Source organism: Prunus mume, linkage group LG2 (assembly GCF_029339155.1).
Source record: "Prunus mume cultivar Tortuosa linkage group LG2, ASM2933915v1, whole genome shotgun sequence".
Taxonomy (NCBI): domain Eukaryota; kingdom Viridiplantae; phylum Streptophyta; class Magnoliopsida; order Rosales; family Rosaceae; genus Prunus; species Prunus mume.
The window spans coordinates 4,435,001-4,453,414 of NC_142699.1; the positions used below are offsets into that span (position 1 = coordinate 4,435,001).

Consider the following 18,414-nt stretch of genomic DNA (forward strand, 5'->3'; position numbering starts at 1 on the left):
AGGAAAATTGAATAATATTGTCATTGTAATTAAAAGGTCTGATTATAGAGGTAAGGGCAAGAGGAGACCTCGTGTAATACTTGCTTGTGAGAGGAACGGTAACTATAAGTCTTGCAAGTCTAGTGAGACAACTGATATAAGGTCGGATGCAAATAGTGATATGAAAAAATGTGCTAGGGACACTGGTACCAAGAAATGTGGATACCCATTCTTATTAAAAGGTGTCAATATTGGTGATGGGAATGATTGGAAGTTGGAGGTGGTTTGTGGAGTACACAACCATCCTATTTCAGAGTATCTTCAAGGTCATTCATTTGTGGGGCGACTTACTGAAGAGGAGAATGCCTTGTTGGTGGACATGTCTAAGAGTTTGGTGAAACCCAGAAATATTTCGGTCACCATTAAAGATAGAGATGTAATGAATGTTTCAACTATGAAGACAATATACAATGCTAGGATCCGAAATAGAACCAAAGAATTTGTGGGAGAACCCAAATGCAACAATTGCTTACTAAGTTATCCGAACACAATTATATTGAGTGGTATAGGACATCTGGTGATATTGTAACTGACCTGTTTTGGACACACCCCATTAATATTGATATTTTGTGCGCATTTCCACATGTACTTATCATGGATTGCACCTATAAGACTAATAGGTATCGTTTCCCACTATTGCAAATTGTGGGGGTGACATCTACTAATATGACATTCTCTGTTGCGTATGTGTATATAAATGCCGAGAAGGAAGACAATTACACATGGGCATTGACTGCGTTGAGGAGTTTGTTGGATGATAATTGTCTTCCTGGTGTTATTGTCACCGATCGAGAGTTAGCACTCATGAATTCTATTACGTCTATATTTCCGAAAGCACGACATTTATTATGTAGATGACATATTACTCAGTAACGTATTCGGTACATAATCACTGAAAAACGGAAATAAATTCGATGGACAATCACTGAAAAAAGAATACATATTCGGTGGAGTACCACTGAAAAACCGAAAGAAATTCGGTGGGAGTCCCATGAAAAATAGAAACAGATTCGGTGGACTACCACCGAAATAAGGTAACAATTTCGGTGGTAACCCACCGAAAATACAGGTTCAATTCGGTGGACTACTACTGAAGCAATGTAATCATTTTGGTGGCAATCCACCGAAACTAGAATCCATTTTCATATAACCAGGTTCGAACTACCCAGAACCTTGAAATCAAAATCAAAATCAATATCAGACTTTGGCTTTTCAAAAGTGAAATCAAATGTAGGCTTAATCAACACTTAGAAACGTAAATATATAAAAGGCTTCAATGGCTTTCGGGTTTGCAGAGATGGAGATGGTGTGATGGTTTTGTTTCAGAGATGGTTCGGGTTTGCTGGAGGCGATGGCAAAGGGCTTTTTCGATGGTGAGCAAAGATCTGCGATGGCAAAAGGATGAGTTCTTTGATGTTCTGCGATGGAGGCGATGGCAAAGGGCTTCTTCGATGGTTCTGCGATGGAGGTTGGTGTAAATGGGATGGGGTGTGCGATGAGGTGTGTCTGCAAGAGGAGAGAATTTTCGGTGGGGTGTTGCTGGATATCAGATGGGGTGGGGTTTGATTTCAGATGGGATGTGGCTGAAAGGGAAGGGGGTTTTCAGTGGGTGGTTAGGGAATAGGGTTTATGAAGGCAATTTAGGGAAGAAAAAAAATGGGTTTAATGAGTAATTTGAAATTTTATTAAAATTTAGTGGGGTGTAAAGAGTAATTTATGGGGTTCATATAGAATTTCCCATATATAAAAACCTTGTGTCCTCTTTCAATATTCAATTCATAAATACAACATTAAATTATTTAGGGCAATGATTTCCCCACTCCTATTTTATCCACTTACACTCCTTTTTTAGTTATAAAAAGGAGTGTAAGTGGATAAAATATGAGAAAAAGGAGTGGGGAAATCACCACTCATTATTTACACCAAGAGAGAGAAAAAATAGAGAGAGAAATAACAGGGAAGGAAAAAACAAAAGGCCAGAGAGAGAGAGAGAGAGAGAAAGGTGACTGGGACCCCTCCGGTCCCTACAGTGATGCAAATCTTGCAGCCATTACTATACCCTATCATTTTCTATTTTTCTTGGGTATTCCTATGTACATGTACTAAGAACCTAGGTAGTATTCACTGTTGAATTTGTTTTGAAAGCATCTAACGACTGTTAGGTGATGACCGGTTAACTGGGTAAGTAATAGAGTTATTTGCACTAATATTTCTTCAGGTTTTAAATTGTTTTCACAAAATTTATTTTTGTTGATTTTCCATTTAAAGATTGATTATTTTAATTAACTTGGTCATTTTTGTAAACTTTTTTTTTACATAAAATCATCAATTTTTGGACAAACAGTCAACAAAAATGAATTTTGTGAAAACAATTTGAAACCTAAGGGGGTTGTCATGCCCCAATCAAAGGTCGTACTTCCTAAGAAACATAGAGTTATATTGTTCAACCATAGAACATTATAACACCACATCTCTTAGAAAACATAAGGCATTTAAGTAAGTAATTATATCTGGCTCTCTACCAGGCTAGGCTTAGGGACAAGCCTAGAACATTATAACACCACATCTCCTAGAAAACATAAGGCATTTAAGTAAGTAATTATATCTGGTTCTCTACCAGGCTAGGCTTAGGGACAAGCCTAAACGAAACTGTTAGCAAAAGTGAAACTTAGTTGTGAGCCCAAGAATGGTGTGTTGTTCTTACTACATTTTAATTCATACATGCGACCACTAATTTACAAGTCAATATCCTTTTTCACTAGTCTAAACCCCGTTAATGACATAGTTATTTTTGTTGAATTAGATTAATGTTTTTGTTTTAGAAGTTGATATGTTAGTTTTATGTGTTAAATGCATTATAGGCGCGAAAAAATTCATTAAATGAGTTGTGTAAATTGTTTTGTATTCACAAGCATATTGTGTTTGTGTAACTTGAGGTATAAAAAAGTTTGTATATCATGCAATTTACAAGTGAAATCTTTAATTTTGCATAAGATTTCTAAGAAGTGTGCCCTTTTAAAGTAAATTTAGGTTTTAGCCACAAAAAAAATTTCACTTTTGGAAAAAGTCAAAACTTTTCCAAAAAATATAGAAAAACCCCTCAACTTTCAAACCAAAGACATGCAAATGTAAGAGATTCCTTAGGAAATTCAAAAATAAATAAGGGCATTTTTGTCCATTTTGGCTTCTTTTTAAAATATTTCTCTCTCTTTCGGCCTTTTCCAAAATGTCCCACATGGGAAAGTCAAACCTAGTTCCAAGTAAGCGAGCAAGGTGGGTGGGGATTCATCAGTTATAAAATGAAATCGAAGGATGGAACGTAGAGATAAAAGTACACATTTCATTTATCATGTGCACCCGATGTTTTCTCCATAGGCCTTCTCCTTCTTTATTTTTTCATTTCTCGCACACTTCTTGAATAATCATTTGGTGTAACGTTTACACTGCCACATGGTTTTATCAATCCACTCATAGTGTACATTGTGTATCTATATACCAATACTATCAATACTATAATCTAAGTTCTTGACATATCAACCATGTTGTCTACCTATATTGTAAAAAACCATGTTGTAAAAATAAATAAATAAACACCATGTTGTCTACCCATATTGTAAAACACATATTGGTAACATCATATGTCAATATGAGGGTCACACCTTAGAATTTCTCCATTTTTTGACATGTGAATTCCACTTGCATGTTGTTAAAATACGAGTCTGTTTCATACTAATGGCTAAAAGCGTGTCATAAGCAGAGGAGGACCTATAAAGGAACAAGGAAGTGCAATTGCACTTCCCTTCGCAAGAGCAAGCGTGGCATGTGCCGAAATGTTGCTCCTTTGCTCAGGCAGCCACACACCACTTGTTCGACAAAAGTTCTCTTTGAAGCCTCCTTTGCTATGCACAGAGCCTTTTAAAAAAAAAAAAAATTCCATGGTCAAAACGACATCGTTTTGGACTAGGATTATAAAAAAAAAAAAAAAAAAAATCGTACTGCAAACCGAAAAGGAGTTCCTTTAGCAAGGGATATTTTGCTTGTTTTTTGGTCAAACAAGGAGACTTTGTTTTTGTTTTTGTTTTTTTAAAGAAAAAGTCCCTCACGTCCCACCACCAATTCCTTATAAAAGATCAGAAAATTCATACCTCTTTTTACATCCTCATCACAGTTTTTCCTTTTTAATTTTAATTTTTTAAAAAAAAGAGAACTCCAAGTCTTTTATAAAAATTGATTCATTAATCAAGTCTTGTGCCAAGGAATAAAATTTTGTATCGATCAAGCTTTCAAAGTAAGTTCGAATGTAATTCATAGTTAATAAGAGAAAAAAAAACATGGTGCGTTTTATTTTTCTTTTTCAGCAATTGACGACAACAATTGTAGGTTGATTGTAATGTTATGTTGTTTATATGAATTATGAATTTCAATGGTATTATTTAAATTATAAGGATATTGGTTGTCAATTTTTTTTAAAACTTTTAGCCTTTTAAAATTACACCTCCGATGAAAATTTTCTAGGTCCCCCAGTGGTCATAAGCACTTCTAAAAGCCTTTGATTAAAAACATAATAATAATAACTTAAAAGTACTTTTGAGTTATAAAAATAATTTTGTGAAGAAGCACATGCTAGTAAATCGTTGTGAGCAGAATATATAATTTGAAAGGCAAGTGTAGATTAGATGAGCTGGAGAGTATTGGAAACAAAAGGAATTATTCTTGAAGGATTCAAGAGCAAGAGAGAACCGAGATGCGTTCTTCCCCCACCGTGCTTCTCTTTTGAGAATATAGCTCTTTATATACAAGATCCCTTCTTACCTTAATGACAAAGAAAGAAATGCATGCAAACAAACAAATATATTCTACGTGTTCCATAAAGTAAATATACAAACCAGTTGAAAAATAAAGTGGATGGAGACCAAACCACACTTGGAAGCTGGAAAATGCTGGGATGATGAAATGAATATAAAGATGAATTAGGGTCGAAACTGAGATATGAACTCTTTTTTTTATTTTTTTATTTTTGACCTTTTTTTTATTGAGAATGATGCAAAATTCACACACAACATGAATGCTAGAACACAAATCTAAAACCTTGCCGCAATTACTCCAAACCACTATATTAGTAGGTCATTTGCTGAGATATGAGCTCTTAAATATATCAAACATACAATTTGACAAAAAGATGTAAATATGAGTTAGGATTTTAGTAATGCTTTAATTCGTCATAACCTAAAAGATTTAAGGCAAAAAGTCACTTTAATTTGACAAAAATTTGGGGATTGTTTTTGAATTGCTTGAAATTGAAACTACAGATGCAAAATTGATCAGATTGAAACTATAAGGACCTTAGTGATAAAATTAATAAACTATAAGGACCAAAAAAGATTTTTTGTCAAGAAAAGAAAAGAAAAGAAAAAAATAAAAAAGAAATCCAAGGGTCTTTAGTCTTAACCCGGAGGTCTTCACCGTAGTTGGTTTTTTGACTTTTTAGTCTTCCCGGTCCCAGTTGCCTTTTTGGTTTTCCAAAACTACTCTCTCTTCTCTGCTTTTTTTTTTTGGTTCAAATCTCTGCTTTGCTTAGTGACAGAGGAAAAATTTCTTCTTGGCTAATGTAAATTCTGTGTCTGTGCTAAGACACAAAGGCTGAAAACGAAAGAGAACAGACACTGTAGTGATGGGTTGGGAAGCTTTTCTTCAGGTGTTAGCAAAACTCTTCTTGGGTGTTCTTTCCTGGTATGTTCAAATATCTTTTCTTATTTTTTTTTGGGGCATATTCAATCTGTATTCTTTTATTTAGAAACTTTCAAGGGCAATTGCATTCTGTACATGTGTTATCTTTTTCATTTTGTTATTTCAGTTTTGCATGCGCATAGTGGTAGATGGAAAAGTTTGACTATCTATCTTTACTTGTATGTATAATCAACTTATTTTGATGTGCAGGCCTTCATTTAATTTGGTTTATACCCTGTAAGTAACTTTTTTCCCTTTTTTTTTTCAATTCTTAAATGCCGAATCTCTTGTTATGTATTTTTTTGTTTTTTTATTGTCAATTTATGAATACCATGGAACTGAGGAGGAGGATTCTATTTCTGGTTTCGAATTTTGGTTCAGGTATGCTTCCATTCAGGCTATAGAGAGTGACTCTCACTCCAGAAATCAGCAATGTCTTTCTTACTGGGTTATGTTTGCTTTGTACAAAATCTCAGAGGAAGCGCTTGGAAAACTTTTTTACTGGTAATTTTGGGTCTTTATAATAAAGGGTTCATCTTATTTCATTTCACATGCACGCTTCTTTTGTTCTTTAGGAGCTTGTTCTTATTTGGATATACTCATTTTTGTGTTAATTTTCTTATGGTACATATTCGGGTTTTTGAATGTTTTCATCACGGGGTTTGGGTATATGGACTATGCATGGTATATTTGATTACGAAACTAGACCTTCTAATTTCATGGAAGCGATTCCAAGGTAATTCTGTGCAAAATTGGTGATGCTTAGTGATTTTCAAGTTTGATCCTCCTTCCTGTGGTGATCTGTTCAAGTTCTGCTTTCTGTTTTGGTCCATAAAGATTTTACCTGGGAGTGGGAGCTCAGTCGTGTTATCATGATTTTGTTAAAATGAGGAAATCGTAAAGAGAACCACATTTGGGTTTCTGGTTACACATGGGCTCTACCAAATCCTATGCATGAACTTGATTGATCAATTGTCTATGTATGCTTGCTCATATGTGGTAATTTGCTGACTCATTCCCATGCCATGTACACTTTCAATGACAGGCTTCCGGTGTGGCCCTACACAAAGGGTGCCATTACCATCTTGCTGGTGTTACCTTACTTTGGTGGTGCTTCTTATCTGTACAAACATTTTATTAGGCCCTATATTTCTGAGAATTCAGTTATATGGAAATGGAACATCCTGTCCATACAAAGGATAAATGGTTTCAGTTCAGGGGAGGATAACTATCCTGATGTAGTTGATAAAAACGTTATCAGGACCGAACCACAAAAGTCAGAGGGAGCTGTCATATTTAAGGTAAGCTTTCAAACTTATATTTGTGATGATTGTACACAAAAGCTTTTCATGTCGCGTGTGCATGTGAGAACTTGATAATACTTGTGTGTCAATGCTTTGAATTCTTCATTTTTCTATTGGCTGCAAGAGATAATTAATCTGTTGCTTCTATAGTTTACATGTCAACTGCTTTGACTTCTCGACTGGCTGCATTTGAACCTTGGTATTCATTGCTATGATTTACTAGTTGAACAACCTTATTTATTGTATTGACTTAGGATTATGTACTAATGGAAGATTGAGTAAAGAAAATCAAATCCAACATGCTGATGTGTTTGTGAGGCCATCATACAAAAAGGGCCTCCCTTCTTTTTGCCCATTTGTTCCCAAAAAAGAAAGAAAAAACATAAACAATACTATCTTACTAATCTTTTATCTTAGGATCAATCATGTCCTATGCCCAGGTAGGCGTTTAATGAGGACTTTAATGCACATTTATCTCAGGGAACACCTGCGTCAAGTTCTGAAACAGAAGGAAGGGAGTATACTTGGCCTAGTAGTCCAAAGAAAATTCAGAGGGAGTGGACCTGTGCTCTTTGTCTAATTAGCACTACAAGTGGAAAATGTTTGAAGAAACACCTCCGAGGGAAAAAACATAAGACCCAAGTAGAAGCACTAAGAACTTACAAACAAGGCCCCAATAGTGGATACGAATCGTCCCTAAAGCTGAAGAGAACAAATGGAATGATTTTTAATCTAAACCAAATGGCAAGAGCAAATGGAAAGATTTTTAATCTAAACCAAATGGCAAGAGCAAATGGGAAGATTTTTAATCTAAACCAAATTGCAAGAGCCAACCTGGAAAAATGGAGCGGCATTCTAAGCCCAGTTGCCAGACCAATTAGAACGTGTATATGGAAAAAGCCGGAGCTCGGATGGACAAAATTAAATACAGATGGATCTGTAGACCGAGAAAATGCTGGTTATGGTGGTCTACTTCGTGATTATAAGGGTGAGCCAATATGTGCTTTTGTCTCTAAAGCTCTAGGAGATGACATTTTTTTGGTTGAACTATGGGCTATATGGAGAGGCCTTGTTCTTGCCTTGAGTCTTGGGATTAAAGTAATATGGGTCGAGTCTGATTCAGAGAGCGTTGTGCAGACCATTAATAGGGACCGGCCTTACGGTCAAAAGGCTAGTAGCTGTTTGAAGCATATCTGGGAACTTCTAAAGAAATTCGACAAGCACCAGGTATCTCATTCATGGCGTGAAACTAACAGGGCTGCTGATCTTCTTTCAAAAATGGTTCTTTTGGGAAGTGATGTTGTTTTCTGGCCAGTGGATTTTCCTGATAACCTTTGTAACATTATCAAGGAGGATGCCGAAGGCAGGATATATTTTAGATGTTGACTAGGGTTTATGCCCCTTAAAATCATGTTCCGGGAAAAATGAAGTAAGTCTAATCTATATACATGATAGATGTGGAAGTAGTACAAATTGGACAACCTCAGGCCTGAATTTTTGTGGTAGATGAGGGGTTGCACATCATTTTTCCAATGGAATTTTGTAATTTATAACCCTGCTGATGTGAATAGAAAGCTTTGACATGTTAGTGGGAAAAATTTGCTGTCTGTTATGTGTCTTACTCTCTCTTGTACATTTCAAGATGTTTACAGGTATCATTGTTCCTACCTCCAACCTTATATCAGCTTTGCTGTTTTTCTAGATGTCTGATCCCTATTTTTTTGAAGTTTACATTTATCACACTGGTTCCTTAAATTCCTAGTCCTCAGAGAATGCTGCACTTGAGATCAATCAGTCTTTGCATTACCTTGTATCAGGTTATTTCTAAAATCTCCGATGTGCACATCAGGTAGTCCTAACCAAGTTTTTGTGCCGGAAGACAAATATCTGACTACATTTTTATTGCTTGGAAATTGATCTGCCAAAGGCCTGTTACAGATTAAAATGGTCTTTCATAGAGCGAACTTTTATACAAACACCTTATCATGAGTTGTGTGAAGAGTAATTATGGTATTCTAAGATGGGATTTTAATAGAAGAATGTAAAGCAGATTTAAAAGTTGGACCACTCTTTACATTCACCAAACTTATTCTCACCTTCACAATTTTTCAGTATCATGACAATAATTTAGCGAGCAAATTTGATGTGCCTACATGACAATTTGACATGAGCCTAAACCTTGTTGATACAAAAGCGGCTTGCAAAAGAATGGTACTCAAAATTTAATATTTTTCCGACAGGATACTATACTAGTATCTGTTTTTAAAAAAAATTTATTTTTAATTTTTTAAGTTTTTTTTTAATAGTATAAGTGATATCCTAAACTAGAGAGGGAGGGGGTTTCTCACACACATTACCGGATTCAAACCTAAGACCACTAAGTCCATGCAATTTTCCATTGGGTTAGACTAGGGCTGGCACTTTAGACCGAAAAGTCAAAAATCGTAATTACAGACCTAGGTTGTACTTCATATTAACCGACCGCCATATACGGATCCGGTGACGGTTCTGCATATCCAATATTGTGGTATACCGCAAATCGCAAATATAATTTAATTAATTATTAAAATAAATATTTATAATTATTTGATATCAACTAATACCCTTTAGATGAATCTAACGTCTAGAATTTATTATCTTCAATCAACCCTAGCAGTTTGATCTCCTCTCTCTCTCTCTCTCTCTCTCTCTCTCTCTCTCTCTCTTAGACTTGATCAATCTAATGGCTTGGTTTCTACTGTCTTGTTGAACATTTGTGATTGGCTTATTATCACAAAACGTCTCTAAGGTTTACAAAACTATCAGATTGCTTCCTTAATATTTTTTTGTCTCACTTATGGTCCTCAAGGTTAGTATGTGCAATCACAAATGGTCCCTGCCGTTAGGTTCTGTCAAAAACTTTGTTAGTTTGCTGACATGACAAACATATATATCACAAAACATCCCTGAGGTTTACACACTTATCACAAGTGGTCCATACAAATTTTTTTTATTTTTTAATTTGAAATTCATAAAATTTTGGTTTTCTTTTTAAAATTATTTATAAATGAAAAAATCATTTATAGAAGGATTTTAATCTTAAGGACCATTTATGAACCCTAAACCTTTAGTTTTTTTCATTTTTAAATTTTATGAATTTTAAATTATTTTTTAAAAACTTCATTAGTTCGTTGATGTGGCATATATGGAGCCCACAACTACAATAATATATAGTGTCACATGTATTTAAAATTTAATATATATTTTAAAATAATTATAATTCATAAAATTTAAAAAGAAAACAAAAAATTTATGAATTTTAAATTTTAAAAATTAAAAAATTTCGTAAGGATCATTTGTGATAGGTTTGAGAACCTCAAGGATGTTTTGTGATATACATATAATAACTAATGGAGTTTTTGATGGAACCTAACGGCATGAACCATTTGTGATCATGCATACTAACCTTGAGGACCACGAATTACAAAAATAAAAATAAAAAAAATTAAGGAAGCAATATGATAATTTCGTAAACCTTAGGGACGCTTTGTGATAATAAGCCTCTGTGATTTGCAGCTGCAAGTTGGTTTTGCATTTGCTTTCATGACTTGGATGTGTTTGACGAGTGTTCTGGGTTTGGTAATTAAAGCATTGTTGGTGTATTTGTTAATGTTTTTTTAAGTATCTTTAAGTGGAGATTAATGATGATGGCCGTGAGACAATGAAGGTTATGTGTCGTGGAAATATCGATCACAATATACCGAAAATTTGTGGTATACCATATACCACAATTTGTTAGTCGGTTCACGATTTGTCTTTTTAGCATACCGCAATATATCGGTTGGTTCATGATTTAATTGAAAAGTTGCAATAACCGAATCGCAACCACCCCTAGATTAAACCACGTTGACACTATACTAGTACTAACATTATTGTAACAATTTTGGGTGTGAGTTTATTTTTTTAACCTCAACTAGCCCATTGGCACAATTTTTTTTTACCTTAACAACCACCCCCACCCACCATCCTCGTCACCATCACCCTACCACCATCTCCGCCCCCACTCCACCACCCACACCCTACCACTAGCAATCTCACCACAAATATCACATATGATGACACCACCACTACCACAAGATGATAAAGGTTAAATTACATGTTTAAATCTATTAAGCTAAACAAGAAATTTTACAAATTATGAAACATTAATTTCCATCATTTTAAATTCCATTATTTATAAATTTTTTAATATTTATAAATTTCTTCATTCAAATACATTTTTTTTCTTTTGAATTACTTTAAACTTTTTTTCTTTTAAAATTTAACTAGTGTTATGAGGATGTCTTCAATTTTAAGGAGGGAAGCATACTCGAAATAAAAAATAAAAAACGGTCAATTAATTCGAAATTTCAAAATTTGAAGCAATAAAAGGAAGGACACGAAAAGTTACCGCAAAAATCAGAAAGTAAGCTGCTCTGCTCCCTCGCTCCAAGAATCTCTCGATTCCCTCTCTCATGGAAGAGACACAGTCCACCAACTCCCACCACGAATTCCCAGAAACCCCAATCCCTTGCAGTGATCTTGGCCCCGAAAAACACCCCAAGCAGCTCGACTATGGCGATGACAATGACGACGACGATTCGACCCTCTCGGCCCTCTGTGTTCCCGGTTCAAGACTGGTCCGTACCGGGTTTGTGCACTCCACATGCTCAGGTTTGTAACAATTGCAGCATTCTCTTTCAGTTTTTGTTTTCTTCTATTGAGTTACAGAAACCAAAAAGTACAAGTAAATCGATCATTTCTTGGAAGCTGAAGGTATAGGTTTTATGTGATGGAAAGAAATTGAAATTAGACTATGATTCTTGGCGCAATTATCGAACCGCAGTGTCTGTTAGTATGAAAATTCAAGTTTTTAAAATTTTGCATTTCTCATTTTTTTTTATTTCTATTTGTTGGGTAGAATTTTTAAATGCTTGGCTGGTCATTTTTTCTTGATGTAGAACCGTATGTTCCGTCATATTAAGATTGTCAATTCGCATTGCATATGGTTGCATTGACATTGTTTTTTTTTCTTCTCTTTAACCAGATAACCTTGTGTTGTTTGTGAATGCTGGAGGGGAGGCTCTTAACGAAAATAGAAATCTCGGTATTCAAGTTGAGCCTGACAGATTTTTCCAAGGCGGGGATGTTCTAAGAACCGATGAAACCATTGACGGAAGTGATGTACCATCCATTTATCAATCTGCACGTTTTGGAAATTTCTCTTACCGGTTCGAGAACCTGTCTCCTGGAGATTATTTTGTAGATCTTCATTTTGCAGAAATTGTATACACAAATGGTCCGAAAGGAATGAGAGTTTTTGATGTCCTCATGCAGGAAGAGAAGGCAAGTAAACCCAATTGAAATTTTTTCTAACATCTTCCTTTGGTACCTCAAATTTGATAAGTTTCTGGCATAATTTCATAAATTACGTTATTTCTGAAAATTGTCTGTTTTAATCTGTGTAATAACAGGTTCTATCAGGAATTGATATCTATTCTATTGTTGGAGCTAATAAGGCACTACAGTTGGTAGATGCTAGAGTTTCTGTATGGGAGGATGGGGCAATTTCAATAAGGTTCGTAAGCGTTAATGGAAGTCCAATTGTTGGGGGAATTTGTATAAAGCGGGCGGCTACGTTACCTGGTATCTTTATATTTTTATTTTCAGTTGACTATATGAGATATATCTGAACATAACTTACTCTTGAGACTCATTCCTTCTATCATATGACTTGAATGAAGCATCAAAGGTGGGACATGGACGTCTTGTATGTAACAACTGTACTGCTGAAATAGAAATTTCATCTGCTCAGGTTAGATATAGTTTCAAATTAATTTTGGAACTTTGGAACCTTTGACTTTTTGTTTATATTGCCTTCAATTATTAAAAATTGCAGGAAAAATATATGAGGTTGGAATATACAGCTAAGTACGAAAAGAAGATAGAGGAGCTGAAGACCCGGTGCCAGGTCAAGACAGATGAATCCCATGAAGCTTGGATGTCACTGACATCTGCAAACAAACAGTTGCAGAACGTAACCATGCAACTTGATAACAAAATGTATGAAAGTCATTGTTTAGGTAAGGCAAGATCCAACTAGAACTAATAACAATTTCAGTTATGTGGTACGGAACTGAGTGTTGAAAATACCTTCTCTTTGAGTATCATCAGAGAGGAGGCCCCTTTGGTCTATCTGATCAAATTTCAAAACATTTATTCGTTCGAAGACAGATTATAAACTACTTTTGCAGATCAAGCTAGAGAAGAAACTGCAGTGAAATTGAGAGATATTTCTGGTAAATATGAGCATGATAAGAGGCTGTGGACTGCAGTTGCTGACAATTTAGAAAGAAAAGTTAAGGTAGGTATATTATTTGCATGTATTCTCCGCAGATTCATGTTGTGATATCTTGGGTGGACTGAAAATGAATGATTTCTTGATCCATTTGCAGTCCATCAAGCAAGAGTATTCTCAGCTCTATTCTGAAGTGCACGAATTCACTGATGCAATTCCAGAATTGAACAATATGGTATCTGCAGTTCAAGCAATGGGTAAGTTTGTATCACCGTTGATTTAAAAAAATAAAATAGATATATCTAAATACACTATCCATATTGCAGTTGCACAGTCTGATGATCTTAAGCTTAAGTTCAGTGAGGAGCAGGCAAAGAGGAAGATACTTTATAACCAAATTCAGGAGGCAAAAGGCATAATCTTTTCGTTGTTTCTTTTATTCCCATTGAATTTTTGAAAAAAAAATCATGTTTTCTTTTTGTCAATCAATAGCTTGTGATTTGAACTGGCTCATGCTCTTACATTGAAAGTTACATTCCAGGGAACATTAGAGTGTTTTGTCGGTGTCGCCCATTCAGGAAAGAGGATCTATTGGCTGGGCAGGCAGCAGTTGTACAATTTGATGCGGCTAAAGATGGAGAGCTTGGGATACTTACAAGTGGCTCCACTAAGAAGATATTCAGATTTGACCGAATTTACACACCAAAGGATGATCAAGGTATGCATACATCACAATGGAAATTTTCTACCTTAAAAATTACTTAACCTGGAATAAAAAAATTTATTGAATTATTGGGCGGTGGTTGATCAGTGATCTTACACATGATAATTTATTGACATGAAGTTTTGTCTTTCTGTTACAGTCGATGTATTTGCAGATGCTTCACCAATGATAATCTCAGTGTTAGACGGCTACAATGTTTGTATACTTGCTTATGGGCAAACGGGGACAGGAAAGACTTTCACAATGGAAGGTTCTGATACTAACCGAGGGGTCAATTATAGGACCTTGGAACAGTTGTTTAAAATTGCTGACGAAAGGAAAGAAACTTTCATATACAACATATCTGTTAGTGTGCTTGAAGTCTACAATGAGCAAATCAGGGACTTGCTAGCAACCTCTCCAACATCCAAAAGGTAAATTTTCACTCTATTACAATTTACCATGCAACTCAGAAATCTCACCTGGTTTGCAATAGTTTTGTTGCTAGCCATTAAATATTGCTTAGCTTAGTGTAGATGTGGCTTGGTTTGGTCATATAATATGCAGACTGCCTTGTAGACTAGAAATTTTCTTTGTGTTTTAGGTTGGAGATGAGGCAAGCTCCTGAAGGTGTTCATCACATACCTGGAATTGTTGAAGCCAAAGTTGAGGGCATTAAAGAGGCTTGGAATGTTCTGCAAGCTGGAAGCAGTGCAAGAGCAGTAGGATCAAACAATGTGAATGAACATAGCAGCCGATCTCATTGGTTAGAATTGACCTGTACTTCTATCCACATATATTGATCTGATCTATTTTGATCCTTGCAGACAGAGGGTGTACTTGTGTGGGCCTTTATAATATTACTTCCCTTACCATAATGTGATGTTCTTTGTTCTATCTTCTGTCAGCATACTTTGCATCATGGTAAAAGCAAAGAATTTGATCAGTGGGGAATGCACCATGAGCAAGCTTTGGCTTGTGGACTTGGCTGGCAGTGAGAGGCTAGCAAAAACTGAAGTTCAAGGGGAACGCCTTAAGGAAGCTCAAAACATCAATAGATCTCTTTCAGCTCTTGGGGATGTTATTTCTGCTTTAGCAACAAAAAGAAGCCACATTCCGTACAGGTTTTTATTTTTTTATTTTTCTTGTATTTAGACCTGTCTATCCGATTCTCATATTCTGATGTCCTTGTTGGTGTTTGTAGGAATTCCAAGCTCACGCATCTACTTCAAGACTCCTTGGGTAAGCAGCAACACAAAATTGAATGTCGCTTGCTGCTTGAATGAGCTGTTAATATATCAGAAAAAAGGAAGCATTTATACACGGCAAAGTAGAATTCCTTATTTATTTATACTTTAGAACAAGGAAGTGAGAAACAACCATATGTCAGAAATATTAGTTATTTTTTCTCACGTTATGATGAAATTAATTTTTTATGACCTGGTCTTGAATGTAACTACTAGTTTTCTTTCTTTATGTTTTTATTTTTTTAAAATATCTTTTAAGTATGAGAGATCAGCTTGTAATAGCATTTTTTTATTTTGGTATGTCACAGGGGGTGATGCTAAAACTCTTATGTTTGTCCAAATTAGCCCTTCTGAGCAGGATCTAAGTGAGACTCTAAGTTCTCTAAACTTTGCAACACGGGTTCGAGGGGTGGAGTTGGGTCCTGCAAGGAAGCAAATAGATATGGGCGAGGTTCAAAAGCTGAGACAAATGGTAAGGCCTGGGAAGGCCAAAGATGATGTTTACAAAAATTAGAAGAGACCTTTCAACTGAGGCAGCAATTGACAGATGGTTGATGTTGCTTATTTTTTTTGCTTTTTTTGGTTTTGAAGCTTGACAAGCTAAAGCAAGAGTTGAGATTCAAAGATGATTCTTTACAAAAATTAGAAGAGAGCTTTCAGAATCTAGAAGGTAAAGCAAAAGAGGAGTGTCAACTGTCTAGAAGTCAACAAGAAAGGATTAATGAACTTGAAGACCACATTGCAGTGAAGATAGATCTATGCAGACGACTGGAAAACCAATTGTTGAAACTTTCAGAGGAAGCAAATGGAAAGAGTGAAACCTGCTTGAATCTTCAGAAAAAGGTGGCTTGGAAGATGATTTATGTTAACTTCGTGTTCTTGTTATAAACGGTTTAATTATATTGGTTTAACATCTTGCTTCTAATTTTCCCAAAGGTCAAAGATCTTGAGGACAAGCTGAATGAACAGGAACATGTAGATTCCATGATTCTTCAAAACAAGGTCTGTAGTGAAATCTACTTAAAACTAGAATTTTTATGGAACTGTGTTCTTTGAAGACCCTTGTCACTTGCACAAATATAGAGTCAGACTTCTGTGACTTTCATTCCACTTGCATATTGTGGGAAGGGATGACTGTCATCATTTCTACCAGGGAAGTGGATAGGCGGATCAATTCCCGCCATCACTCGCTGTGGTTCTGTTATTGGGAGTGACATGAGTCGTATTACTTAGTAATCTTCACTTATCAGAGGAACAACTATGGCTCTGTCTGAACTATTGGTTATCATCAACGTAAGAACTAGTTTCCATCTCAGATAAAAGAGCGTAGGAGTTTGACCAGAGAAAATTTGCCGACAGATCTACGTGAATTAGAAGTTAAGGCCCTTGTTAATAACAGTTGAATATTGACTTCTTGTTCATGCTACACAGGTTAAGGAACTCGAGAACAAGTTAAAAGAAAGAACACAAGAGTATGAGCATCATTCGGCTATAGTTCAGGAGAAGGTAATTGTCTTAAACTTCAAGGCTATTTTCATTCTCTCTTTAATGTAATATCACAATCCAAATTATCAAAGATACTTCCAGGCCTCTGATTGTTCCTCTTTTTCTCTATCAATTTCGAATGGACCTAATAAGTGCAATGAAATTGAAATTTTGTTGAGAAGTTTATTCAGCAAATTATCTTGCTCCTCTAGATTCTTTTTGCAAGTAAATTGATAAGCCCCATGTTTTTATCTTCTGTTCTTAGTAGTGAATTACTTATAATGGGGTACTTAGGCATAATATAGATATTCGCTAGCTGCGTATGCAATGGACACTAGTGGGCTTTGGTAATTTATGTGTAAATATTAGAAATAGAATAATGTAATTGCCATAGTGTACAGAAGGTATTCTGTTCAGATCTCAGATTCAATGTTATAATTCTAGGATATAAACCATCTGTGCACACAAACACAGCAGTCTTACATGCTACTGCATGGAAATTGACCACGGTTGTACTTTATTGCTTTCTGTTGCGGCAGGTTCAAGAACTTGAGAAAAAGCTGATAATGGAGGAAAACAACAAAGGAACTCAGTTGCTTCAACAAAAGGTTCTTTCTACAAGTTTCCTTGTGCATGTAAAAATGATTGACAGACAGATATACTAATTAGTAATCCCCTCCCTCCCAAAATGTTTTCAGGTAAAAGAGCTCGAAGAGAAGTGGAGACGGAACGAACAAGGACACGCAATATCAACATTTTCTGCTGAGAAGTCAGGAGCCACCCCGAAGGAAAGAAAAACCTGGTTCAGATGTGACACTATCAGCGACATAGATCCACTGAGGCTAAGGAGCTTGAGCTACAGCAACCAAATGACCAACCAGGAGTCTGTCCTACTCAAGGGAACCGACTCCCTTCGTGCATTAAGGAGAAGAAGGGAGTTGCAAAGCAAAGGGAACGAGAATCTCATGTTTCCAGCTACTTTGGTTGATAGGAAGATGTCAGCTGAATCAAGGACAGAAATGTCAGGTGACCAAAAAGCGTTGGCCAGGATCACAAGAAGCATAAAACCATCAACTTCTGCTCAGAAAGCAGGCCCTAACAACAAAAACTATAAAGATAAGGTTCCAGCTGTGAAACAGTCGAGGATCTGGTTAAGATAGAGCAAGAGCATCCTCAACGTGTTACTAGCACATCAGTTTTCGTCTGTACTTCATCCACTTTTATCATAGAAAAATTATTATATCCTCCAAATGTTTTGGACCTTTTGTATATGTATGAGCAGTAAATATGAGACTAGAGGATGTAAGTCTGAGTATTAAACATACTATTAAGGGCATGTCTGGGTCACAAAAGCGTTTTTTGGAAGCTGCACTTTCAGAGACCCTTACTAGAAATGCTTCCTACAAGAGCAGTCCCAACTTTTCAGAAGTAACAATTTGCACGTTGAACCTAGCACGGGAGTTTTTGTTTTTATTTTCTGTTGCTCATAATAATTAAATACGAGTGATTTCGACCATATAAAAAGGGAATATGATTTCTTCAGAAGAGGTATTATGTAAACAAGCCATGGATAGGGTGAAATATGAAATTGTC

At 35.7% G+C, this 18,414-nt stretch overlaps 2 protein-coding genes across 2 annotated transcripts; both read left to right on the top strand.

Annotated features, from left to right (window-relative positions):
- The first annotated feature begins 5,537 nt into the window (after positions 1-5,537).
- On the top strand, positions 5,538-8,771 carry LOC103319467 (uncharacterized). The gene is made up of 5 exons (XM_016791867.2): positions 5,538-5,769; positions 5,977-6,003; positions 6,148-6,270; positions 6,812-7,067; positions 7,551-8,771. The coding sequence occupies exons 1-5, from the start codon at positions 5,711-5,713 to the stop codon at positions 8,454-8,456; spliced, it is 1,371 nt and encodes a 456-aa protein (XP_016647353.2). The 5' UTR covers positions 5,538-5,710; the 3' UTR covers positions 8,457-8,771.
- Positions 8,772-11,501: 2,730 nt separating this feature from the next.
- LOC103319468 (kinesin-like protein KIN-14R) lies at positions 11,502-18,273 on the top strand. The gene is made up of 19 exons (XM_089044843.1): positions 11,502-11,762; positions 12,136-12,434; positions 12,563-12,734; positions 12,833-12,903; positions 12,988-13,171; positions 13,343-13,452; positions 13,544-13,643; positions 13,713-13,799; positions 13,928-14,104; positions 14,250-14,523; positions 14,694-14,855; positions 14,998-15,213; positions 15,294-15,331; positions 15,645-15,808; positions 15,928-16,179; positions 16,273-16,338; positions 16,768-16,842; positions 17,361-17,429; positions 17,520-18,273. Exons 1-19 carry the CDS (start codon positions 11,564-11,566, stop codon positions 17,979-17,981), a joined length of 3,177 nt encoding a protein of 1,058 aa, XP_088900969.1. The 5' UTR covers positions 11,502-11,563; the 3' UTR covers positions 17,982-18,273.
- Positions 18,274-18,414: the final 141 nt, after the last annotated feature.